Genomic DNA, 21,550 nt, shown 5'->3' with positions numbered 1-21,550 from the left:
AAATTCATTTTTTTTAATATTAGATTAATAAAAGTATTTTTTTAAATTGTGAATTATTGTAGTATTTTTTTAAAATATAAAATCATTTAATTTAGAGAGTACAAATTGATCCAATTTGTGTACTCTAAATATTTTTTATTTTTTAACACAAAAAAAACCGTCAAAAATTATAATTTTAAGCTATATCACTCATCCGGTATCTAAATTTTTTAGCCATTGAAATTACTACTCAAGCTAGCTGCGCCCTTCACCACCAGGAAGAGTGTTGGTAGAACCTTTTTCCGACAAGGTTCCTTCTTCCGATTTCTTCATTGTTGGGTATAAGGTTCTTTATATTCTTCATTTTCTTCCTCGTCCCTTCGCTATTTGATTTGATAATGATTTTGATTTTTTTCAAAGACTGAATTTAAAGGTTAGGATTGTTATTAGGGGTGGCAATGGGTAGGGTAGAGTACGGTTTTGATCCAATCCTAACTCTACTCGCGGGTTGATATTTTTATATAAACTCAACCCTATCCTACCTGCGGGTTGAGAATATCCCAACCCTAATTCTAACCGCTCTTAACCTGCGGGTACCCGACCCTACCCGCGGGTTACAAAAAATATACAACATTATTATATAACTTGATGATAATTTGAAATAGAACTGATTTTTATGTAAAAAAAAAAATTAAATTATCAATTAATAATTTTCTTTTAGTGGTTAAGGATCTTTTGCATTTAGTGAGAGGTCTTTGATTCAACATCGACTTAAAACATATTTTTATATAAGTATATAACATAAACATATATAGAGTGCGGGTTGGTCGGGTAGGGTTGAGGCTCAATCCACACCCTACCCGACCCGCACGAGAACCCTATCCGCATCCTACCCTACCCGCTACGGATCGGGTTGGCAACCCTACCCGATCGGGTGGGGTCGAGTTGGGTACCCGCGGGTAGGATACATATTGCCACCCCTAATTGTTATATTCTGGGATAAATCTTCATATTCACCTATCACGTATCACATATTGTAAGGGTACGTAGATTTTTTTTTCCCTCCTTGTTTCTCTGATTTCATTTTAATTTTACTAGCAATTCAATCAACCTCTATGCAGTTGTGCGATTTTCAATTCTTCATTTGCTCTTTCGATTTCTGGTTCAATTTTGTTCAATTTTTGTAATTGACGGTTTGGTGCATTTCAAATCTTATTTTTCTGGTTAATTAAATTCTCTTATTTCTTTTGAGTTTTAATAGCACTCAACATGTTCGATGAAATGCTTTAACCAAATTTCTAGTTGGTTTTACTATTTCTGGTTGGTAAAGTTTGCATACTAAATTCTCTTGTTTAATGAATGAATTGTTTGACTTAGAAGGACCAATTTAATGATAATGCCCTTGACTTATTCTAGTTCTTGCTTTAAAGACAAGTAGAATTTGATTCATGAACTTAGTGGCTGTTCCTTCATCTTCTCGCTGATTTTTTGTATCTAATTTTTCTAAAACTTAATTTCTGTGATATCTACTTTTGATGGATTGTCTCTCTATTTACTGTAGACATTTGTCAGCCAAAGCAAAGAAATAAAAAGAAAGAAAATAACTTAATTATGCTGTAAGAAATTAAGTTTTAGGCTTGTAGAGCATGATGGCAATAGAAAAATTTTATGGTACATATCTCAAACTAGTTTCTAAGCCTTAGTACATATCTAGGATTTTACTTTTATGAGGTATAAAAATCATTTTTGGTGTTATTTTGCAAAGCAGGAAGGAAACAGTAACCTCAAGGCTAAGGAGCCACTTCTTTAATGCATTCGTGCATACAGGGAGGTAAAATTACTATTATATGTTCTTTAACTCATTGAGCTTTGAATTACTTCTCTAATATATTTATATCAGCAATTTACATCTGATTAGTTATATGGCTAGAAAGTTATACTGTTTCAACTGATGCCTTCCATAAAATAGTGGTTAGTCTCTTTATGATTAAATTTTTGAGATTGGAAGCAATAGTGAATTGTCCTTTTATGGTTAAATTTTGTGGTTAGTCTATTATATTATTTTGCTACTGAATTACTTTGCTGTTGCTAGCTAACAGTAGGACATGATCATTTATCCACTAGCTAGTAAAATAGTCAATTTCAAACCATAAGTTTCAATAATTTCAAAACAGAAAATCTTAGCTATATATGTAAACTGAAATAAAATAATAAGGGCCAGGTGAACTAGAAAATTACATGTATATATCTTGGAATGTTGATAATTATTATAAAATAATAAATTAAACTTTTCCTTTTTAATTAAACTTTTTGGACTATTGTTTTTAATTTGTTCTTCATCTAGTTAACTAGTATAAAACTTAATTAACTTTCAGCCTCTTTCTTAATAATAATATATTCATTGGCCTGAATCTTTATAACAGTATTGATGACTTTTATAGGTTGCTTCCATGTCTTTTTCTTATTTTTTTAATAAGAAAACCAAGACTGCTTATTGTTTGGTCCCTAACAAAGGATCTTAAATCTTAAGATTTAGTATCTCATATTGCTTCTTTCTTGTTCGTTGGATTGGTATACTTTATTAATTATCGTCTCTATTTTTATTTGAAATAATTAATGTACAAGAGCTCTAAGGTCAGCACATTTAAATCAATAAATAATGGTTACCATTAGTATTTAGTAGTTCGAATTATACTTACTGTGAAATCTGTTCGACATGCCATCATCTTCTCTGCCCTCCTAGCAAACCTTTCTTCTCTTTCCCCATCACGAACAGAGCAGCTAAGTGAAACAATTATGGTTGAACTTTTGCATTTGTGTCTTTATGCATCTGACCTGTTCGACGAAATGCTTCGTCCATCTAAGGAAATCAAGGTAAACCTTTATGCTTATTCCTTTGAGTCTCTATCTTACTGTATGTTAAGTTTCAATTTTAAGGTTTGTGCAATCATGAAATTCTTATTCATTTGTTTGTAAACTTAATATTTGTCCTGCAATATAGTTTGAGAGTCATGAAAATGTAAAAGCTTTTTATGAGAAAGAATAAGGTGTACATATATTCCTAATTTATATGTTTAATTAATCCTCTGCTGCTGTGTGTAATAATTCTTTTGTACTTTTATTTTAATTCTTAAAAGCAAATCATTGTTTCTTATCCTAATAATAGGTAAGAGATATAAAGGTAGCATATAGGATTGAATTGAATAGGAAAGTTTATTATTACAATAGCTAACTAGTTTATTGTGTAATTGAAGTTCGAATGAACAAAACTTGAAACAAAATAGTAATGCAGACTTCAAACACGTTTGCTTTGCTTCATTTGATTTGGAGCTTTGACTATATTTAATTTGTTTTTTTATTTGGATTTGGAACTTTGACTTTTCCAAGTTGCTGAATCGATCTTTGCGAGAAAATGAAAGTCTAGTTCTCCATGGTGAAGCTCTGAAGGTCTGTTCTGTCACCCTACAGCTGTAATTCACTTTACTATGATTGATTCTTAGCTAGGTTTCGTGTATGGAAAAGAAAAATCATAAAAGGAAAAAGAAAATAATGAAGAAAATTTTATTTTAGATTGTAATTCTGAAATTGTGATACAGAGACATAGAAGCTTTATTGCTATATCTGAATTTGTGTATTATATTTATAATTTTTTTCATAGGATAGAATATGCTTGTCATTTTTTTGTTTGTTGTTGTTATTTAATAATATATTTATTACTATTATTAATTAATTATTCTACTGTTGGATCTTCCATTTTTTCTGTCTTGGAGTGCATTTGGCTCCATGTTAATATATGGATAAAAATTACTGTAAGGTAAAGAAAAGGGAACTCAAACTGGGACATTTGAAATTATTGTAGTTCATGATTTGTGGTGCAGTATCTGTTTCATTTGTAATTGGAAATGTACTCTCATGAAAGACTTTAGCTTTAATTGGTTAGTTTACTTCCCTATTTGAATGTTAATTCTGAAAAGATTAGAAATTGAAACTTAAGATACTATGCTGGAAGACTCAATAGGTTAGTGTTTGCACCTTTTTGCAGGCCTCATACCCACTTTTGTGTTGCTTTTGGGTCTTTTTTATCATTCCAGAGTCTCCTAGATGGCTGGTAAGAAACTAATTTTCAGTTACATTGTCATTCAAAAGTGAAAACATCAGAGAATACTGACCAAAAATTGACTGCAGGTGAAGAGAGACCGAGGAAAAGAATTCGAGGCAGCATTGAGAACACTTTGTGGAAAAGATGCTGATATATGTCAAGAGGCAGATGATGTAACTTAATTATACATTTGTATAGCAAGTAATCATATTTGAAAGATAATTACTTTATATAATTATTTTATTTTGCAAGTGTCTTAACGCATTTGATTTTGCTAATTTGTGGATATGATTTATTCCTAATTGTCACCTAAACCTTCCTCTTTGATTTACTTAATGCATTTGTGTGAGTTGAAATTGTCTTCTTACATGCTTGTTCTCTTTAATGTGCAGTTCTGGCGCTCTGCGAACAGGTCAGTCTCCCATTTTTCTCTTGTTCTTCTAGCATTTCAGCACAATTTCCTACCTTAGTTCTTCTACAAGATCTGTGTGATGAATATAAATCTCTTCTGCACATGTATGTATAAGGATGAAAAGACATCTCATGCCGAATTTTGTTGATATACACTTATATTTTTGTCTAATGTAATGATTCCTTCTGGTTTATATGAAATTCACCAACTTGATCTTGAAATTAAATGTGAGGCAGTTGGATAGTGCCCTGGTTGATAAAGAGAATCACATTGCCGCTGCTGGCCAAGTAGTGCATGATTTTAGGAAGCAATTGCATGTTTAGATTGTGTTTTGTTTTTCTTTCAAAATTAATTAACAGCTTGGTGCATAAATGGTCTATTGTAAATTGATTTATTCAGGAATAGAAGAAATTATTGTCACTTCGACTATAGAACGTGTCGCTATTGACTCTCAGAGGCCGGCAGATGACGTGCAATGTAATGCAGTTTCTCTAACTATGAAAGCGTTTTCAACATCAAAGCCAAGTAGCCTCAATAGTTGAATACTTGAAATCACTTAGAGCTGATGATGATGAATCACTTCTTTTTGGGTTGATTCTATCTTTTTGGTTGACTCTAACATCCTTGATAAAATTTTCATATTTATAGGTCAATTTGTTTAGAGTGTAATACTCAACAATTTGCTGAATTGACATATATTCAGTTTTTTCTTATTTTTTCTATATTATTGCAGGTATTAAAAGGAGAAGGCTTATGCAATTCAAAGAGGAAGAAGATGAACACCTTGAACTAAATGTTGTAGATCCCAGAGGGATTTTTCTTTATTTTTAGTTTTCTCTTATTTTTTATTTTATGTTTTGAAATACAATGTTGGTATTTTTGTGGAATTCTACTTTTGTGAAGGAAATTTTTGATATTATAGTATTTGTATACATATATATAAATTATTATTATTTACAATGAAAATAATTTTGGTAAAAATCAAACAAAAAGTGATGCTGCTATAAAGATTGTGGCATTTTTGAAATGCCACAAGTATTCAAAAATAAGAAACTTGATACCAGAGAGATTGGGGATGTTTATAGAAATTAGTAACATAGTGATGGTTTCAAACTGTCGTTCAAAATATTGTGATAATTTAAAAAGTCACAAAATATAAAGAGAAATTATCACATAATTTATTAACTTAGTGACGGTTTTAAGCCGTCACGAAATATAGTATAAAAAACACATTGACTAGTGTTACAAATTAGTGAAAAAATCGTCACAAATAATTTAGCGACACATCTTTCCAATGGTAGTCCAAAATTGTCACTATGTCATATGGCAATGCTAAAATTCGTGACACTTTTTTAACAGTTGCGAAAAAATTTACCAACAATAAAAGCCGTCACTAAGCGTCGTCAAAATACTATTTTATTGTAGTACATTTAAAATTTAAAGTGGGGGCACATAGGGATGGTAATACCACCCGAACCCGCGGGTACCTACCCCGCCCCTACTTGCTCGGGGCGAACCGTGGTCGGGTTTAGGTAATACCCGCCCCTACCCACCCCGCTATATATATAATATATATAATTTTAATATATAATATGTATAATATATGTAAAATAATTAGTAAATGATTAATAATATTGTATCATATTTAAATTTTTACTTTAATTTATGTTATGTATGTGATAATGGTTATATAAATTTTGAAATTTAGTTTTATTTATTGGATTTTAATAATTATAGGGACGGGTAGGGCGGGACGGGTATCCGCAGGGGCGAGTTAGGGTTTAACGTTTTATTACCCACGGATACAAGCGGGGCGGGTTCTATGCGGGTTGTAGTACGGCGGGACGGGGTCGGGCAGAGCAAAAACCTGCCCCTACCCACCCCGTTGCCACCCCTAGGGGCACATTATACATAGGTGAGCTCTATAATGTAGAAAGAGAAATTCTTCTACACATATATGTATGTGCTGTCAAAGCCATAGAATAACAACTGCAGGGGCGAATTAGGATTTAACGTTTTACTACTCACGAGTAGAAGTGGAGCGGGTTCTATGCGGGTTGTAGTACGGCGGGACGGGTCGGATAGAGTAAAAATTCACCTTTACCCACTCCGTTGCCACTCCTAGAGGCACATTATACATAGGCGAGCTCTATAATGTAAAAAGAAAAATTCTTCTACACATATATGTATGTGCTGTCAAAGCCATAGAATAACAACTGCTCATTATGAGAGACAAGGTCCGAAGACTGTCAATACTTTTTATGTTACTTTTGCTCTGCATCACGTGGGCATTGAATGTTTTTTTTTTTTGGTCATGATGAGGCATTGAATTGTTTTTTTTTTTTGGACGGGGACCCGGGCCAACAGAAAGCCCGGGTCCAGAACAGAGATCCATGCCTCCGAACCGACCCGTTATCCATGGGTGTATGTCACCCTTGCCGCAAGAGTGAGAGATTCGAATCAGCCTGTGCTGCGCCCTGGTACTTCCTCTTCAGCTAGCCGGCGAACTAATCTGACCCCTGCATGGTTGCTAACGCCGCCGGAAGGAGAACGCTGAGGACTTTCGAAAACTTGGCCGCCGTCAATCTGTCTTGTCACCGTAGTCGCAGCCGGATCTCTCGACAGCGCCCTCCTACCCCATCTAGCCAAACTCGAATACACTACTTCCCCTCACAATTTAGAGCAGTGAGAGAACCCCACGCCAAATTCCCTTCGAAGCCTCAGCCTGGATATCAGCGACACTGCGCTCCCTTTGCCCAGAACTTGGCATCCGTGGCCTTCATAGGTCGCCGCCGCTGAATCCGCCCTGGTCCTCCTCTGCCTCTCGATCCCGCAGCGCCCACTCTGCAACAGCATCGCCTCGGGTTGCATGCAAATCTTCTGTCTCAGATCATTTAGGATCTGGATAAAACCTGCCTTTCCTATCTTGTGACCTGGTTCGAGCCTTTCCTGTCTTCTTTGCCGCGAGAGTAAGAAGATTATGGAGGATCTTCTCTGCACCTAGCTGGCGACCCATGCATGGTGCTGGCGCCACCGCATTGAGGACGACGACGGGTTCCCCCACCACCTTGTCTCCTCAGCAGTACCCGGGCCTCCCCAACATCGCCTTCCCTCGCCGTCTAGCACAGATTCGTCCCACCTTCTTCCCGACAGAAGTTCGGAGCAAGGAGATCCCTCTCCGACCCACTTTCTCCCTTGCCCAGAACTCGGGTTCCGCAGCCTCCGTAGTTCGCAGCCCGTCGTTACCAAGGACTTGGATTCTGCGACCTCCATAGCTCGCAGCCCCTAAAACCACACTGCCCCCCTCTGCCTCCGAATCCCACAGCACCATCTGTGAACTAGAATCGTCTTGGGTTGCATGCTGATCTTCTGTCTCAGATCATTGATGATCTGGATGAATCCCTAACCTTCCTCTCTCATTGCCTGGTTCAAGCACCTCCAATCTGCCTTATTACAATCTTCTTTTTGTTCTTTTGTAATTGTTGCTTCACATCTGAGCCTCTCTTGTAATGATGCTTTGTATGTCTATAGGTGGTTTGATGCTCCAATTTGCTTGTAATGTGTCTGTTTCTGCTGCTTTGGCCACTGCTTTCCGTTCCTGGGGGTCCACGTTATTCCCTTCTCAGGTAGGCTTTCCATTAAAATATGAATGTCTTGGATTATGGCCAACGCCTCACCTAAAGCTGTGTTAGATTTAATTGCTTGAACTAGCTTTAAATTGTCAGATTCTATTAGAGTTTTGCCTATTTGTAGATTGTTCACTATGATCAATGCTTGCCTTATAGCCTGAGCTTCTGCAACAATACTTGATTTGGCCTGAATTTTTCCTGAGAAACCTAATATGATCCTCCCCTTATGATCTCTGATTACCACAGATATTGCACCTCTTCCAATATCCTTCTTGAAGGCTGCGTCAACATTTGCTTTCAACCAGTTCTCAGGGGGAGGTCTCCATTTCAGCAGGTTAGTTTTGCTCCTATTTACTTCTGTTTTCTGTGTCTGCTGTTTATCTACTAGTTTCCACTATGTTGCCTCTAGTGCTGTTGCCCTACAAATTGTCCATCTAGGATTTACCTCCTGTTGTTGAAATAGCTTGTTGTTCCTCGTTTTCCATATCTCCCACATGAGAAATCCTAGTTTGCTGATTCTCCTCTCCTGGTCCCCTCCACCACCTGCTCTCAATTTCTTTATGCATTCGACCATCCAATTCCCGATTGAGGTAACTGTCTCATTTGTTGGGGTCCATTGGCATTCCGCTCCGAACCATGTTGCCCTGGCCCAATTGCATAGTAGTAGTGCATGTTCTACTCTCTCTGAACTTTTTAAACATATTTGACAGACTGGATCTGATGCCATTTTTCTTTTGTATAAGTTAGAGCCTACTGGTAATATATCATGACATGCTTTCCATAGAAACATTCTAATCTTTTGTGGGACTTCCATTCTCCACACCTCCTTCCATATCTCTCTTTTATCTTCACTTGTTGATGGATTTCCAAATTTCATGCCTTGCCCAACTCTCCTTGCAGCATAATATCCGGTTCTTATTGAGTAGTTTCCATCTTCCCTCCATGGCCAATACAGGTTATCCTCTCTGTTCATTACACTAACTGGGGTGCTAAGAATCTCTTTGCAGATTTCTTGGGAGAATTTGCTTTCAATCTTCCTTTTATTCCACCCTTCCCCACTTACAATGAGATCCTTTACCCTCGCATCATCTGTGCTGTTTGTATTCAGAGGCCCGCTCCTTCCAGCAATCCAATTATCTTTCCAAATGCTGACGTTGGAACCGTCTCCTATGCTCCATTTTGCGTTTTCCCTTAGTAGCTCTCTTCCATGTAGTATGCTTTTCCAGACCCATGACGCGCCCTTTTTACCCTTCGCTGTCCAAAAGTTGCCGCCCGGAAAGTAAATTGATTTCAGGATTTGTACCCAAATTGCATTCGGGTTCTTCAATGCCCTCCATGCTTGTTTTGCAAGGTAGGCAGTATTTTGCTTTTCCAAGTTCTTGAACCCCAGTCCCCCATCTCTCTTACTCTCAGTAATGCTGTCCCATTTCTTCCAATGGATGCCCCGTTCCTTCCCCGATGCTGCCCACCAGAATCTTGCTACCTTTGCACAAATTCTCCTACAAAAACTCTTAGGGAACTTTAAGACGTTCATGATATATGATGGCATTGCCTGAATTACAGCCTTTATTAGTGTTTCTTTGCCTGCTTGATTCAGCAACTTTTCCTTCCATCCTTCTAGTTTATTCATGATCTTCTCTTCAATCCATGCTAGAGCCTTGTTGTGAGATCTTCCCCACATAGATGGTAACCCCAAGTATTTTCCTGGCGTGTCCCATGTTTTCATTCCTAAAATCTCTTCTATATTTACCCTCGTTTGTATCGATACTTGGCTTCCAAAGGAAATGCCTGACTTGTTCATATTGATCCTTTGTCCGGATGCCTCTGTGTATTCATTTAGCACGATTATAATCTGAAATAACTCCTCCTCATTCGCTTTCGCAAATATGATACAATCGTCTGCGAACAACAAGTGAGTAAGTGCTGGAGCTGTTGGGGCTATTTTAAGACCTGTTATATTGCCTTTCACCTTTGCATCCTGCATTAGGATCGTGAATACCTCGGCTGCTAAAATGAAAAGGTATGGGGATAATGGATCCCCTTGTCTAAGGCCCCTCTGAGGCTTGATCCTCTTCGATAGCTCTCCATTAACCTTTACCCTATAACTTGCACTCCTTACACATTTCATTACCAACTCAACCCATTTTTCAGCGAACCCGAGTTTTATGAGCACCTTTTCAAGGAAATCCTATCCAAGCCTGTCATATGCCTTGTTCATGTCCAACTTGATTGCCATGATTTGCGATCCCTCTCTTCCTTTTTTTGTTTAGGCTATGATAAACTTCTTGAACAATAACTACATTATCTTGTATGAGTCTTCCTCCCACAAAAGCACTCTAGGTTGGGGACACTATCTCCTAGAGGAGCCCTTTCAGCCTCAACACTATGACCCTAGTTATGATTTTGTAAATAAAGTTGCAGCAACTTATTGGCCTTAATTGATTGAGATCTTCCGGATCCTTGACCTTTGGAATTAAAACTACTATGGTTTCGCTAATCTCTTCCGGCAAGAACCCATTCCGAAAAAATTGACTACTGCACATACTTCCTTCTTGATTATCTCCCAGTGTTTTTGATAAAATAGTCCATTCAGGCCATCTGGTCCAGGAGCCTTGAGGCTGCCCATGCTAAAAACTGCTTTTCGGATTTCCTCTTCTGTGACCTCTGAGATCAGCTCCCTATTCATGCTTTCCGTGACTCTTACTGGAATATTTCTTATGACTGATTCACAATTCGTGTTGTTGCTTGATGTAAACAGCGCGTCAAATCGTTCCTCGATGTGCTTCATAATTTCTTTCCTATCCTCTATCCATGAGCCCGCCTCATTTCTAAGCTTTTCGATTCGGTTCCTTCCTCTTCTTTGAATGGTTGTGGCATGAAAAAAAGATGTGTTCTTGTCTCCCCATTTTAGCCATTTCAACCTGGCTCTTTGCCCCCAATATTTTTCCTCCTGTTTCCATAATGTAGCTATATTCTCTTTTATCTGCTGTGTTTTCTCCTGCTTCTCTTGTGTTAAATCTGAATCTTGTAGCTTCTTTAGTTCCTCCTTCAGCTTGTGAATTTCTTTGTCTGCTCGTTTTATTGTCCTCCTGCTCCACTTCCTAAGCTCCTCTTTGCAATTTTCCATTCTTGTTGTAATTCCTTTCCAGGCGCATCCTTGGACGTCTTCCTTTTCCCATCCCTTTCTTACTATATCCTCGCACTCCTCATGATCGGTCCAAAATGCCTCAAATTTGAAGCTCTTATCTATCTTTTGAACCTGATTTATGTCCAACACTAATGGGCAATGATCAGAACTAATAGCCGGCAAAGCTTTGAGTGATGCCTGCTGATATAAGACTCTCCATTCCCAATTAACTAATGCCCTATCTATCCTCTCCCTTGTGATAAATCCATTCCTCGGATTTCCGAACCATGTGAATCTTCCTCCTTTAATATCTAAGTCCATAAGATAGTTCATATCTACAAACTTCCTGAATTCCCTTACCTGACTTTGTGGCTTTGGATGTAGGCCTATTTTCTCTTCTTGGCTTAAAATGTCATTGAAATCCCCAATGAATAGTTGTGGTTCCCCTTTGTTGTTGTTGTTCACTGTGATAGCTCTCCATTGCTCTTTTCTCCTTCCAAAACATGGGTTTCCGTATATGAAATTGCACTCCCATATTTTTCCTTTTCTATCATCAATACGGGCTTTTATATGGTTATCACTCCAAAAGTAAATATTAATATTATATATTTCATTCCACAAAAGGCATAGCCCTCCGGACAGCCCCCGGGGTTCTATGTGAAATACATGCTCAAAATATAATCTTTTTTTTTAACTTCTTAATAGTACTTTCTCTAGCTCTAGTCTCCATTAGAAATACTATTGCAGGCTTTAGTTGCTTGCACATGCTGTGCAGTTCAGAAACTGTCGCGGGAGCCGCTACCCCGTGGTAGTTCCAGCTTATTATGCTCATGGTTGAGTTGGGGGCATGTGTAGGCCTGCCTCCTCAGCCATTGAGTCTTCCAAGTCATGTCTGATCTGTGGTCCTTCCCCATGAGCTCCTCCTTCTGTTGCTTTTCTGCTCCATTTGTTCTTCTTATTGGCCCTCCACATCTGCGTGGCTTCCTTTTCTTCCATCCCAAATCCTGCAGTCTGCTCCAGTGGGTTCTCTTCTCTTCCTCTTTTAAGCTGTAATTTTTCCTCCATTCTTTGAACAAGTTCTATTTCATATTCTCTGGCCACTACTATTGCTTTGCTGTTCTTCTGCTCTATCTCCTCTTCTTCTTCTGCTAGTTCTACATAATAGAAGCCTCCTTCGCTCTCTGTGACTATCTGCTTGCCTCTCTGTTCTGACTCTCTTTCATTTATTTTGTATTTTCTCATTAATCCATCTATGTCCATTTTGTTTCTATTGTGGGCCTCCTCTTCTACTTCTTCTTCTGTGATTTTTTTTCTTTTTTCTTCAGCCATGTTTTTGTTGAACTCCTTCAATAATTCTCTAATGGTAAGGTTCCTTTCTTCTTCAATTGGCCCACTTCTAACCTGTTGTCTATTTCTATTGGGCCTTTGGTTAGTGAAAGCCCATGCCCCTCTTTTTGTAATGACTGTTCTTTTTATGCTTGGCCCACTTTTTTCTTTATGCTTCCTAGGAATCCTGCTGCTATCCTCCACATTGTATTCTGCCTTTTCTTTTCCTTTGGCCTCCTTCACGTTTCCCATTGATACTGACTCACTGGCCTGCTGGTTTTGTGGGGTAGCCTCTTCCTTCTTTCCTTTTTTGTGATTTGCTGTCTCATCATCTTTTGAACCAAAGCTATTATTGTGCTTCTCACCGTTCACTCTATAATCATCAGCCCCTTTATCTTAATCTTGCACTTCTTGTATTGCCACTTGTCTCTCCCCCATTTGTTCTTGTGGATTTGCTAATCTGTCCCAAGATTTGGCAGAGGCACTAGCTTGAGAGCTTCTCACACTTCTTAGGCCTGACTCCCCTCTGTCTTTCTGTGCTTGTCTTTTCAGCCACTCCCTCCCTTGCCAGCTTCTTTCACGCGCCTCCCATAGCTCCTCCACCCAGTTGTTCTGTTCCTCCTTCCTCCTCCTTATCCCTGCCTTTCTTGCCTCATTCTCTATTGATCTCAGCCCTGGAGTTGTGAGTTCAGGCCCATATCTAGGGATTTCTGGGTTTAATAATGATCTCAGTAGCTCCTCCTCACATGCTCTTTTGTCATGTCCAATCCTCCCACACTTATAACAATAATCACACAGTTTTTCGTATTTGAATTCAGCCCATGAATGGCTTCCATCATTCCTTTTAAACCAAAATCCAGTTTTCAATGGTGCTTGAATGTTTATCTTCACTCTGACCCTCAGAAAAGATCTAAGCATGTTTCCCTCAACAAAGGGATCTTCTGCACTTATCACTCTCCCTACTATGGCTCCTATTTTCTCAGCATTTTTAATGTTAATTTTATCATAAGGTAAACCATGTATTTGGACCCAAATAGGAAGCTGATTGTAGTTTACTTCATCTATGGACAGGTTTGAGCTCCACCATTGCAGACTTAGCATATGCCCTTCTATTCTCCATGGTCCACCTTCATATGCTCTTCTGGCTTCCTCCTGACTTTTGAAGTTCAAGATGAAGGAGTTTGATCCTGCATTGGTGATCACCAGCCCCTTTGGATCTCCCCACATATTGAGGATCGTTTTGCTCACTGTAATCGTGTTTAGCACCTTTTCCGTCAACACCCGGCCGACTAGCTTCTGATCTGTGTTGTCTCCATGTTGAGCTGGAGATTTTTCTAGGTCTAGGACGTCCCCTTCCATGGCTGCATTCTCTATGCCTTTCATGACTAGCCTTGTTGGGTTGTATACCTTTCTCTGTTTCTATTAATTGTTCGTGATTATCTTCAGACTTATATTTGAACTGTACTTAAGTTATAATTTTGATCTAAGAGCTTCGCTTATCGAAGCAGTGTAACTCCACTTCTGGAGAGCGTGAGGCTCCACTCTTGGAGAAATTTTTTACAACGTATGTTCAAACTTAAGTTTTCCTATCAACCATATGGCATTGAATTGTTAAGAAGGGTGATTATATTTATTATTTAACATGGTTAATGATTCAATATAATCATGGGCCTTATATTGTTGGGCTTTTTGGAAAATGTTAAAAGGATAAGAAGAAGGCTTCAAGAGGGTAGGTAAAATTAAGATGTTAGTTCTTGTTATAAATAAAACATTTAAGATGTTAGTATAGAATCTACTGGGTTTAGAGTCCATTAACATATGACTCAACTATACATAAAATTTAAACTCTATACATAAAATTAACGCAACTACACAAAAATATTATAAATAAAATTATAAATTTTATTTTATAATTTAAAATAATCAAATTAAATTCATATCAATATTATAATTATTTTTAATATTATTATTTATAAAATTATTATAATATTATTTATATTAATATACATATTATCATTTTTATTATTTATGATAAAAAAGCTTTTTCTTGAATAAAAAGAGGAGAAAATCAATAAAAAAGCCACACATGAATTCAAAGATGCAGCAAACTCTATTACTCTCTCTCTCTTCTTGTACATCATGTACATTGTTTTTTTTTTTTTTTACTAAACATAACACAAAGAAAAAACACCTAAGAGAAAGAGTAGCACTCCTCTCTAATAATAATGTCTAAATTATTAGGGGGCTGTAACCACTCTAGGTACACCTGCTTGTTTAAAGCAGCAGTCTTAGCCATTAAATCAGCCGCTCTGTTTGCTGTACGCTGGATGAGCACTAAAGTAGCTGTCCAATTGCGCTGAAACATCTCTTTGATTTTGTCAAGCAGATCAGAGTCATTCGTAATCATACTGATTGTGCCTCGCAAAACAAGAAGAAATGCATCAAGATTATCAGTTTCACATATGACCTCTTTACACTCGCAATCCCAAGCCATAACAAACCCTCTTCAAATAGCATGAAGCTCACAAGAGAGAACACTAGAAAGAGGTATACTGGCAGAACAACCTTTCATCCAAATTTCCATGCTGTCTCTAATAATACATCCAAAGCCAGCTAATTGCCCATTTTCAAAAACGCTTGCATCGCAGTTCACTTTACATACATTCATTGGAGGTGGTTCCCAGTTATATTGTAAAGAGGAAGGAATAATATATTTTTGGTTGGTAACAACCTTAGAAAAATCGCGAGTAGCATGTTGAACTAAGTGAACAATTTTCTCCTTACTCCATGGATCATCTTGATGGAAGATGTCATTGTTCCTATCCCTCCAAATCCACCAAAAGGCCGCTGCAAAGAGAAACTCATTTTTGTTGAGATTAGAACTAATCCAAGACACAAAATCCAAACTAGAGTCCTCAGCGGTCATTCCCAAATTTAAGCTAATCCAAATCTGACGAGCTTTTTGGCAAGTCCTAAAGCAGTGGTTAATATCCTCTAGAGCAAGATAACATCGCTGACAAAAATCAGAAGTAGCAAGACCTCTTTGAAACCGGTAACTAGCTGTGGGAACTCCGTTGTTGAGACAACACCAGAGCAGACACTTTATCTTCTCCGGTATTCTCAAGCGCCAAAGCCAAAGCCAATTTTCATTATCGTTCCAGCCAAATTTCTTTTTCAATAGCCATTCATACCCGCTTTTAGTCGAGTAGGTGAGAGTATTTGAGTTTGTCCAAAACCAACCTGTTTTATCTCCTGCCTGCTTGATAGGATCAAAAAGCATCAAATCAAGTTTAACTTCATCCGGAATCATTGTGCAAAGAATATCCCACCGCCAATGTCCATGGTACCAGACATCTTTTAGCTTCAAGTGAGAATCAGAGATGTGCACAAAAGGAACCAAAGGAGCTAGTGTTCCACATGGTCGCCAAGCATGATACCAAAAGGATTGAGACATCCTGCCTGTACACCAATCAAAACCATCACGAAGCTTTTCTATTGTCTTATAAATCGCTCGCCAAGTGCTTGAAACATTATTAGAAAAATTGGGTGAAAAGCAAGACCTCCCAGATAAATATTTTGCCAACATAATTCTTACCCAAAGCTTATCATTATTATGCAGTAATTACCAAACAAACTTTCCTAATAAAGCAAAATTTACACACTGGGTATCTCTGATTCCCAAGCCTCCATATTTTCTTGGAGTGACAACTTTGCTCCACTTGACATAATTTAAGCAATGCTCCCCCGCCTTTCCCTTCCACAAGAATTGTCTAAGCACAGAATCAATCTTTTTACAAACCGAAGTAGGAAAAAGAGTCACTTGCATCTGATAAATAGGAAGAGAAGAAGCAACAGATTTAATTAAGTAAAGCCTGCCTGCTCTGTTAAGGAGCCGACCTTTCCAACTAACCAGCCTATTCTTGATCTTCTCTAAAGAGTCCAAAAAAATAGACCTAGCAGCTCAAGGATGATTAAGGTTCACCCCCAAGTATTTGCCTAGGTCACTAGTAAAAGAAATATAAGAAACACCAGACAACATTTCCTTCCTTCTATTAGAGATATTTCTAGAACAAATAGCTTTAGATTTTTCAATGTTAACCTTCATACCTGAAGCTTTGTAGAACAACTCCAAGGTGTGCACAACATTCTGAACTTGATTTTTCTTCGCTTTACAAAAAATGAGGAGGTCATCTGCAAACATCAAGTGAGAAACTCTAGGTCCTCCTCTAGAAACAGCCACACCATCCCAAATACCCTCGTCAACTTGTTTGGAAATGAAGCACGCCAATCTCTCCATGCACAAAACAAATAAATAAGGAGAAATCGGATCTCCTTGCCTGAGCCCTCTGCGAGGTTGGAAGCTGCCCAATCTATTCCCATTCCAAAGGATGGAAAGATTTGAAGCCTGAACACAATTCATTACAAGCCGAATAATTAGAGAAGGAAAGCCAAAAGATTCAAGAGTGTGCTCAAGAAAATTCCAATCAACTCTATCATAAGCCTTTTCTAAATCAATCTTAAAAGCCATAGCTCCTTTTCTAGACTTTGTCCGCTTAAGAAAGTGAAGAACTTCTTGGGCCACAATAATATTATCAGGCGCTCCTCTATCATGTATAAACCCTCCCTGAGTTGGGCTAACAATCTCATCCAAAAAAGGTCGTAATCTATTAACCAGCACTTTAGTCACTAGCTTATAAATTACATTACAAAGGCTTATTGGCCGAAAATCCTTCAATCTAGTTGGAGGGTCGCATTTAGGGATAAGAACAATCAAAGTTTCCAACAAAGAATGGCTTAAAGTCTCCCCTAAGAATGCTTTCTGAACAGTACGCCACACCACATGACCCACCACATCCCAATATTCCTTGAAGAAAAAAACTTGAAAACCATCCGGCCCAGGAGCTTTGAACGAGCTCATATTATCCAGAGCTTCTTTAACCTCCAAAATTGTTACTGGTTTAGACAAATTATCACAAGCATCCTGGCTAAGAGATGACATAGGAATTTCTCCCATGCAATTAACTTCAACAGGCTCAGTAGAGCAAAAAATATTTTTGAAAAAATGAACAACCTCTCTTTGTAAAACTTCCGGATCATCAGATCAGAACCCATCACTGACCAGCAACCCATGAACCTTGTTAGATTTTCTTCTAATAATGGTTTGCATATGAAAAAAGCTAGTATTTCTATCACCATACCGAACCCATTGATCTCTTGACTTCTGGTACCAAAGCAATTCTTCCTGGGCCAAAACTAGATTATACTCAGCTCTCAATTCTTCCTCTTTATGCTTCAAAATCGGATCATCATCAACTTCTATTTTCCATTGAATACAATTCAAATAAGACTCCAATTCCCTCTTTTTAATAAAAATATTGCCGAAGACCGTAGAGTTGAATTCCAACGAAGCTTCTTGAACCCCAACAACTTCCTATGGATGCCAAAGTCTGTACTATTCCAAGATTTCTGAAAAATGGCCTTGTAATCAGGATGCGTTGCCCATGCCGCTTGGAATCTAAAAGGCCGGTTTCCTTTCTTGATAGGAACTCCTTGACATCGGATAAGTAGGGGACAATGATCATAGTGGGAACGGCTGAGAACTTCAACAAAAGCTTCTGGAAAAAGAAGGAGTCATTCTGTAGTACAGCAAGCTCTATCCAATCTCTTTGCAATTTCTCTGTTTCCTTGAATTTTACGGAACTAAGTAAACCGTCTTTCAGAGGTTGTCAGATCAAAAAGACCACAAGAATCTAGAGTACTTGCAAAGACACTACTGCGAGTCGAATAGTAATTATCCCCCTTCACCTCATGAACACTCCATTAAAATCTCCAACCACCACCCATGGGTCCTGAATGCACAAACCAATATCAAGCAGATGACTCCATAATTCTACTCTATTAGTGGCTTGAGGGCTGCCATAAACTGCACTGCAAATCCATCTTCGCCCACCACCATCAATTTCCAAAGTTACACATTGATTCATAACCCAAAGAATTTTACAAGAAAATTTTAAATTAGCAGAGAGAAACCAAATTCCTCCCTTATGTCCAACAGCATCTACAATCCCTACAGGATAATAGCCTAATCTCCCCCAAAATTCTTTCATAGTTTCAAACCCAATATGAGTTTCCACCAAAATAAAAAAAGTTGGTTGAAATTTTCGTACTAACTCCTTACAGTGCACCCGAGACATCTTATTTGACGCCCCCTTACATTCCAACTAATAATATTTAAATGGTCACAATCCATAAAAATAAATTAAATAATTGGAATTTATAATCATTCTACCTCACGTTGATGGACCCCTATCTCCAATTGTCTTTTGGTGGACTTGCGCCGCAGAACCATCATTCTTCTGTTGAGGTTGGTTCTCCAAGTTTGTTGTTGCACTAGCTTTATCAAGCTCTTTTTGTACTCAAGAATCCGTTGACAATGCTTTAGTAGGTGAGTTTTGAAGTAAAATAGGACGCTGCCTTTTGTGCCCTGCTTTAAAAAAAAAGGAGTACTCTGATCCTTGAAAGCCACCTGAGTTGTTCCCAAAGAGCCAAGCATGGATGGAGGATCTTTCTTTTCCTTAGACTCCACCTTTGCATTTGATGAGGATCCAGCATGCATGTTATTAGACCCAAAAGAAAATTTCTTACTCACTAAATTGGAGCATATCGCTACATTGGCTTTTTTTGGCACCACATTGGGGCCTTTACTAACTTTTCCCTTGCCTTTTCTACTAACTGTAACCCATTCACCCTCTTTTGCTTGAGTATCCCTATCCATACGTGATTCTTATAAATTATCATGCACAAGACCCGCTGCTCCATGCTTCTCCATAATTGGAATTGATTTGGCATTAATTCCAAATTCAAAAGTTAAATTTTGATTTTTTACTGGAATTTGACTACCTTCTGCCGTTTTCTCGTTGTTATCCACCGAAAACAGTGACGGCAAATTTTTCTCCTTCACCATGGTTTCCTTCCCAATGCCATTGTTTTTCTCTTTCGCACATTCTCTTGTTACATGCCCAAAGCAGCTACATTTTTCACAAATTAAATTCAAGTGCTCATATTCTATGTCATACATATGACCATCAACTTGAATCTTTTTTATGACTGGAAGTCCCAAGTTAATTTGCACACATGCTCTTGCATACTTTTCCCTCTCCGCAGACTTGGTGGCTAAGTCGATGCGGATCGGTTTGCCAACAGCTGACGCAATCATTTTCATGGCTCTCTCTTGATAATAGTTAATGTTTAAACCTGTGATTCTTATCCAAACCATGGTAGACCCAAAAGTGTTTTCACAAGGTCTGAATGAAGAACTCCAAGGTTTAACCGCAACATAACTACCAGTAATCATCCATGGTCCTCCAAGAAAAACTTTTTCTCTATCCTCCAAGAGATCAAATTTGACTAAGAAATAGCCAAAACCGACATCTAGTATCTCATATCCTCCTTTGGTTCTCCAGACTCCTTTAAGCCTGTGCGTGATCGCCGTATAGCTAAAGTTTTTTCCAAGAACTTTGATCACGATGGCATCTTTGTAGGGCTCTGCGAATATCTCCTTTGCTTATTCAGTGAACGTCACAGTTGGTATCTCCGAATCACCTTACTTACCAACTACTGTAGCCATCTTATCCCCATCAAGAGAATCAGCAACCTCCAAAGATCTCCTTGTTGAGGCACCCACAACTTTATCTTTGAACGATATCCGCTGACCTTGAATCTTGTTATTGTCTCCTTTAATTTCCTCCTTTTCACCTGATGCATGCCCACCTCCACTCTCCCCCTTATTGCTCTCGCCGGCATGGCCGGCAGCCTCGCTTTGTGCCACCCTCAAAGACTCTCCCCCGCTCTCTCCCCTCTCCATTTCAAAATTCAAAATTCAAAATGTTGTTTAATTACAACATGTACATTGTTTGTTTGTTAGTACCCACCACCTTTGTCATCGGAAATAAAAATTTCAATTAAAAAAACAAAAAATTACTTTGCGAAAAAAAAAAGAACAAAAAATTCAAAAGAATAAAACCCAATATCCTCCTCACTTTAATTATTATTATTATTATTATTATTATTATTATTATTATTATTATTATTATTATTATAACGTCAGTTATATTAGATACATATTATAATATTATTTATCATAATAATATTATAATGTATATTAATTATATTATTTATAATCAACTAATATTAATCTCTAAACATTAATATATCAATACTAATCTCTAATTTTTAAATTTTAATCCTAATCTATCAATACTAAACCTTAAAATTCATCGATCTTTATTATTTCTTAAACTATAAATTCTAAATCTTAAACGCTTAAATTTTTAGAAAAATCCTAAATTCTGTTATTTTATTTATTTAATTTTTTTGCTCATTGTGGTGTCTTGTTTCTCCTTTTTTTTTTTTTAATTTGGTTATATTCATATGTTGTTTTTCAATTTCATATTTGATGGACAAAATTTATGTCTTACAATTTCAAATTTCAATTTTCTTTCCGAACAAATATATATATTTCATGTCCTACTAACAATCACACTTTCAGCACATATATACCCTCCAATAACAATAAAACCAACCCTCATCCCTCAATGTTTTAAAATTTAACAAAACAGGCAAAAAGCCCAACAATATAAAGTCTATAATAATCTTCAATAATTAAACATATTAAGTCTAATCATTTTCCTTAATCAGTAAAAGTAAAATCCGTAAAATTAGTAAATAATTAGTCAATAAATTAATTATTATCTAAAAAAATTAAAAAATTAAATTTAATAATTAATAAGGTAAAAATAATTAAAATATAAATTTTAACACTAACTTTAAAAGATTTAGACTAAAATTAGGCCGAACAAATCGAACCGAACGAACCAGACCCATATTAGGCCCAAGACCCAACCCCAATCAGCCTTACTTATGCATGCAAGTCCCCTTTTCACAGGGAGAAAGAGGGAACATGGTGCAAGAGCGAGAGA

At 37.4% G+C, this 21,550-nt stretch overlaps 2 protein-coding genes across 16 annotated transcripts; one reads left to right on the top strand and one right to left on the bottom strand.

The window, feature by feature from the left end:
• Window positions 1-203: 203 nt before the first annotated feature.
• Window positions 204-5,406, top strand: LOC107623969 (sugar transporter ERD6-like 16). 15 transcript variants are annotated; one of them, XM_088507206.1, is made up of 8 exons: window positions 204-318; window positions 1,748-1,810; window positions 2,723-2,853; window positions 3,367-3,426; window positions 4,022-4,087; window positions 4,165-4,251; window positions 4,471-4,490; window positions 5,224-5,406. In XM_088507206.1, exons 2-8 carry the CDS (start codon window positions 1,789-1,791, stop codon window positions 5,228-5,230), a joined length of 393 nt encoding a protein of 130 aa, XP_088363332.1. In that variant the 5' UTR covers window positions 204-318; window positions 1,748-1,788; the 3' UTR covers window positions 5,231-5,406. The 15 variants fall into 15 exon arrangements, 12 of the variants coding, with proteins under 12 accessions (XP_088363332.1, XP_088363310.1, XP_088363314.1 ...); XM_021113390.2 differs by adding an exon at window positions 4,890-4,967 and having other exon boundaries at window positions 239-318; window positions 1,748-2,853; XM_088507229.1 differs by adding an exon at window positions 4,890-4,967 and having other exon boundaries at window positions 301-318; window positions 1,745-2,853.
• Window positions 5,407-19,356: 13,950 nt separating this feature from the next.
• LOC107620353 (uncharacterized) lies at window positions 19,357-20,436 on the bottom strand. The gene is made up of 2 exons (XM_016322526.1): window positions 20,184-20,436; window positions 19,357-20,117 (listed from the first exon to the last, which is right to left on the bottom strand). The coding sequence occupies exons 1-2, from the start codon at window positions 20,434-20,436 to the stop codon at window positions 19,357-19,359; spliced, it is 1,014 nt and encodes a 337-aa protein (XP_016178012.1).
• Between the last annotated feature and the right edge of the window lie 1,114 nt (window positions 20,437-21,550).

Source organism: Arachis ipaensis, chromosome B10 (genome assembly GCF_059453495.1).
Source record: "Arachis ipaensis isolate K30076 ecotype BB chromosome B10, ASM5945349v1, whole genome shotgun sequence".
NCBI classification, from domain to species: Eukaryota; Viridiplantae; Streptophyta; class Magnoliopsida; order Fabales; family Fabaceae; genus Arachis; species Arachis ipaensis.
This window is presented reverse-complemented; position numbering and strand designations above follow the sequence as displayed.

Bases quoted from the DNA above. Each gene is read 5' to 3' on its own strand.
- LOC107623969 (XM_088507184.1), top strand. From the start codon at position 1,789: ATGCATTCGTGCATACAGGGAG. The intron at 2,854-3,366 runs GTAAACCTTTAT...GACTTTTCCAAG, and splicing joins GTCCATCTAAGGAAATCAAG to TTGCTGAATCGATCTTTGCG. The intron at 3,427-4,021 runs GTCTGTTCTGTC...ACCTTTTTGCAG, and splicing joins TCCATGGTGAAGCTCTGAAG to GCCTCATACCCACTTTTGTG.
- LOC107620353 (XM_016322526.1), bottom strand. From the start codon at position 20,436: ATGGAGAGGGGAGAGAGCGGGGGAGAGTCTTTGAGGGTGGCACAAAGC. The intron at 20,118-20,183 runs GTAAGTAAGGTG...AGATATTCGCAG, and splicing joins TAAGATGGCTACAGTAGTTG to AGCCCTACAAAGATGCCATC.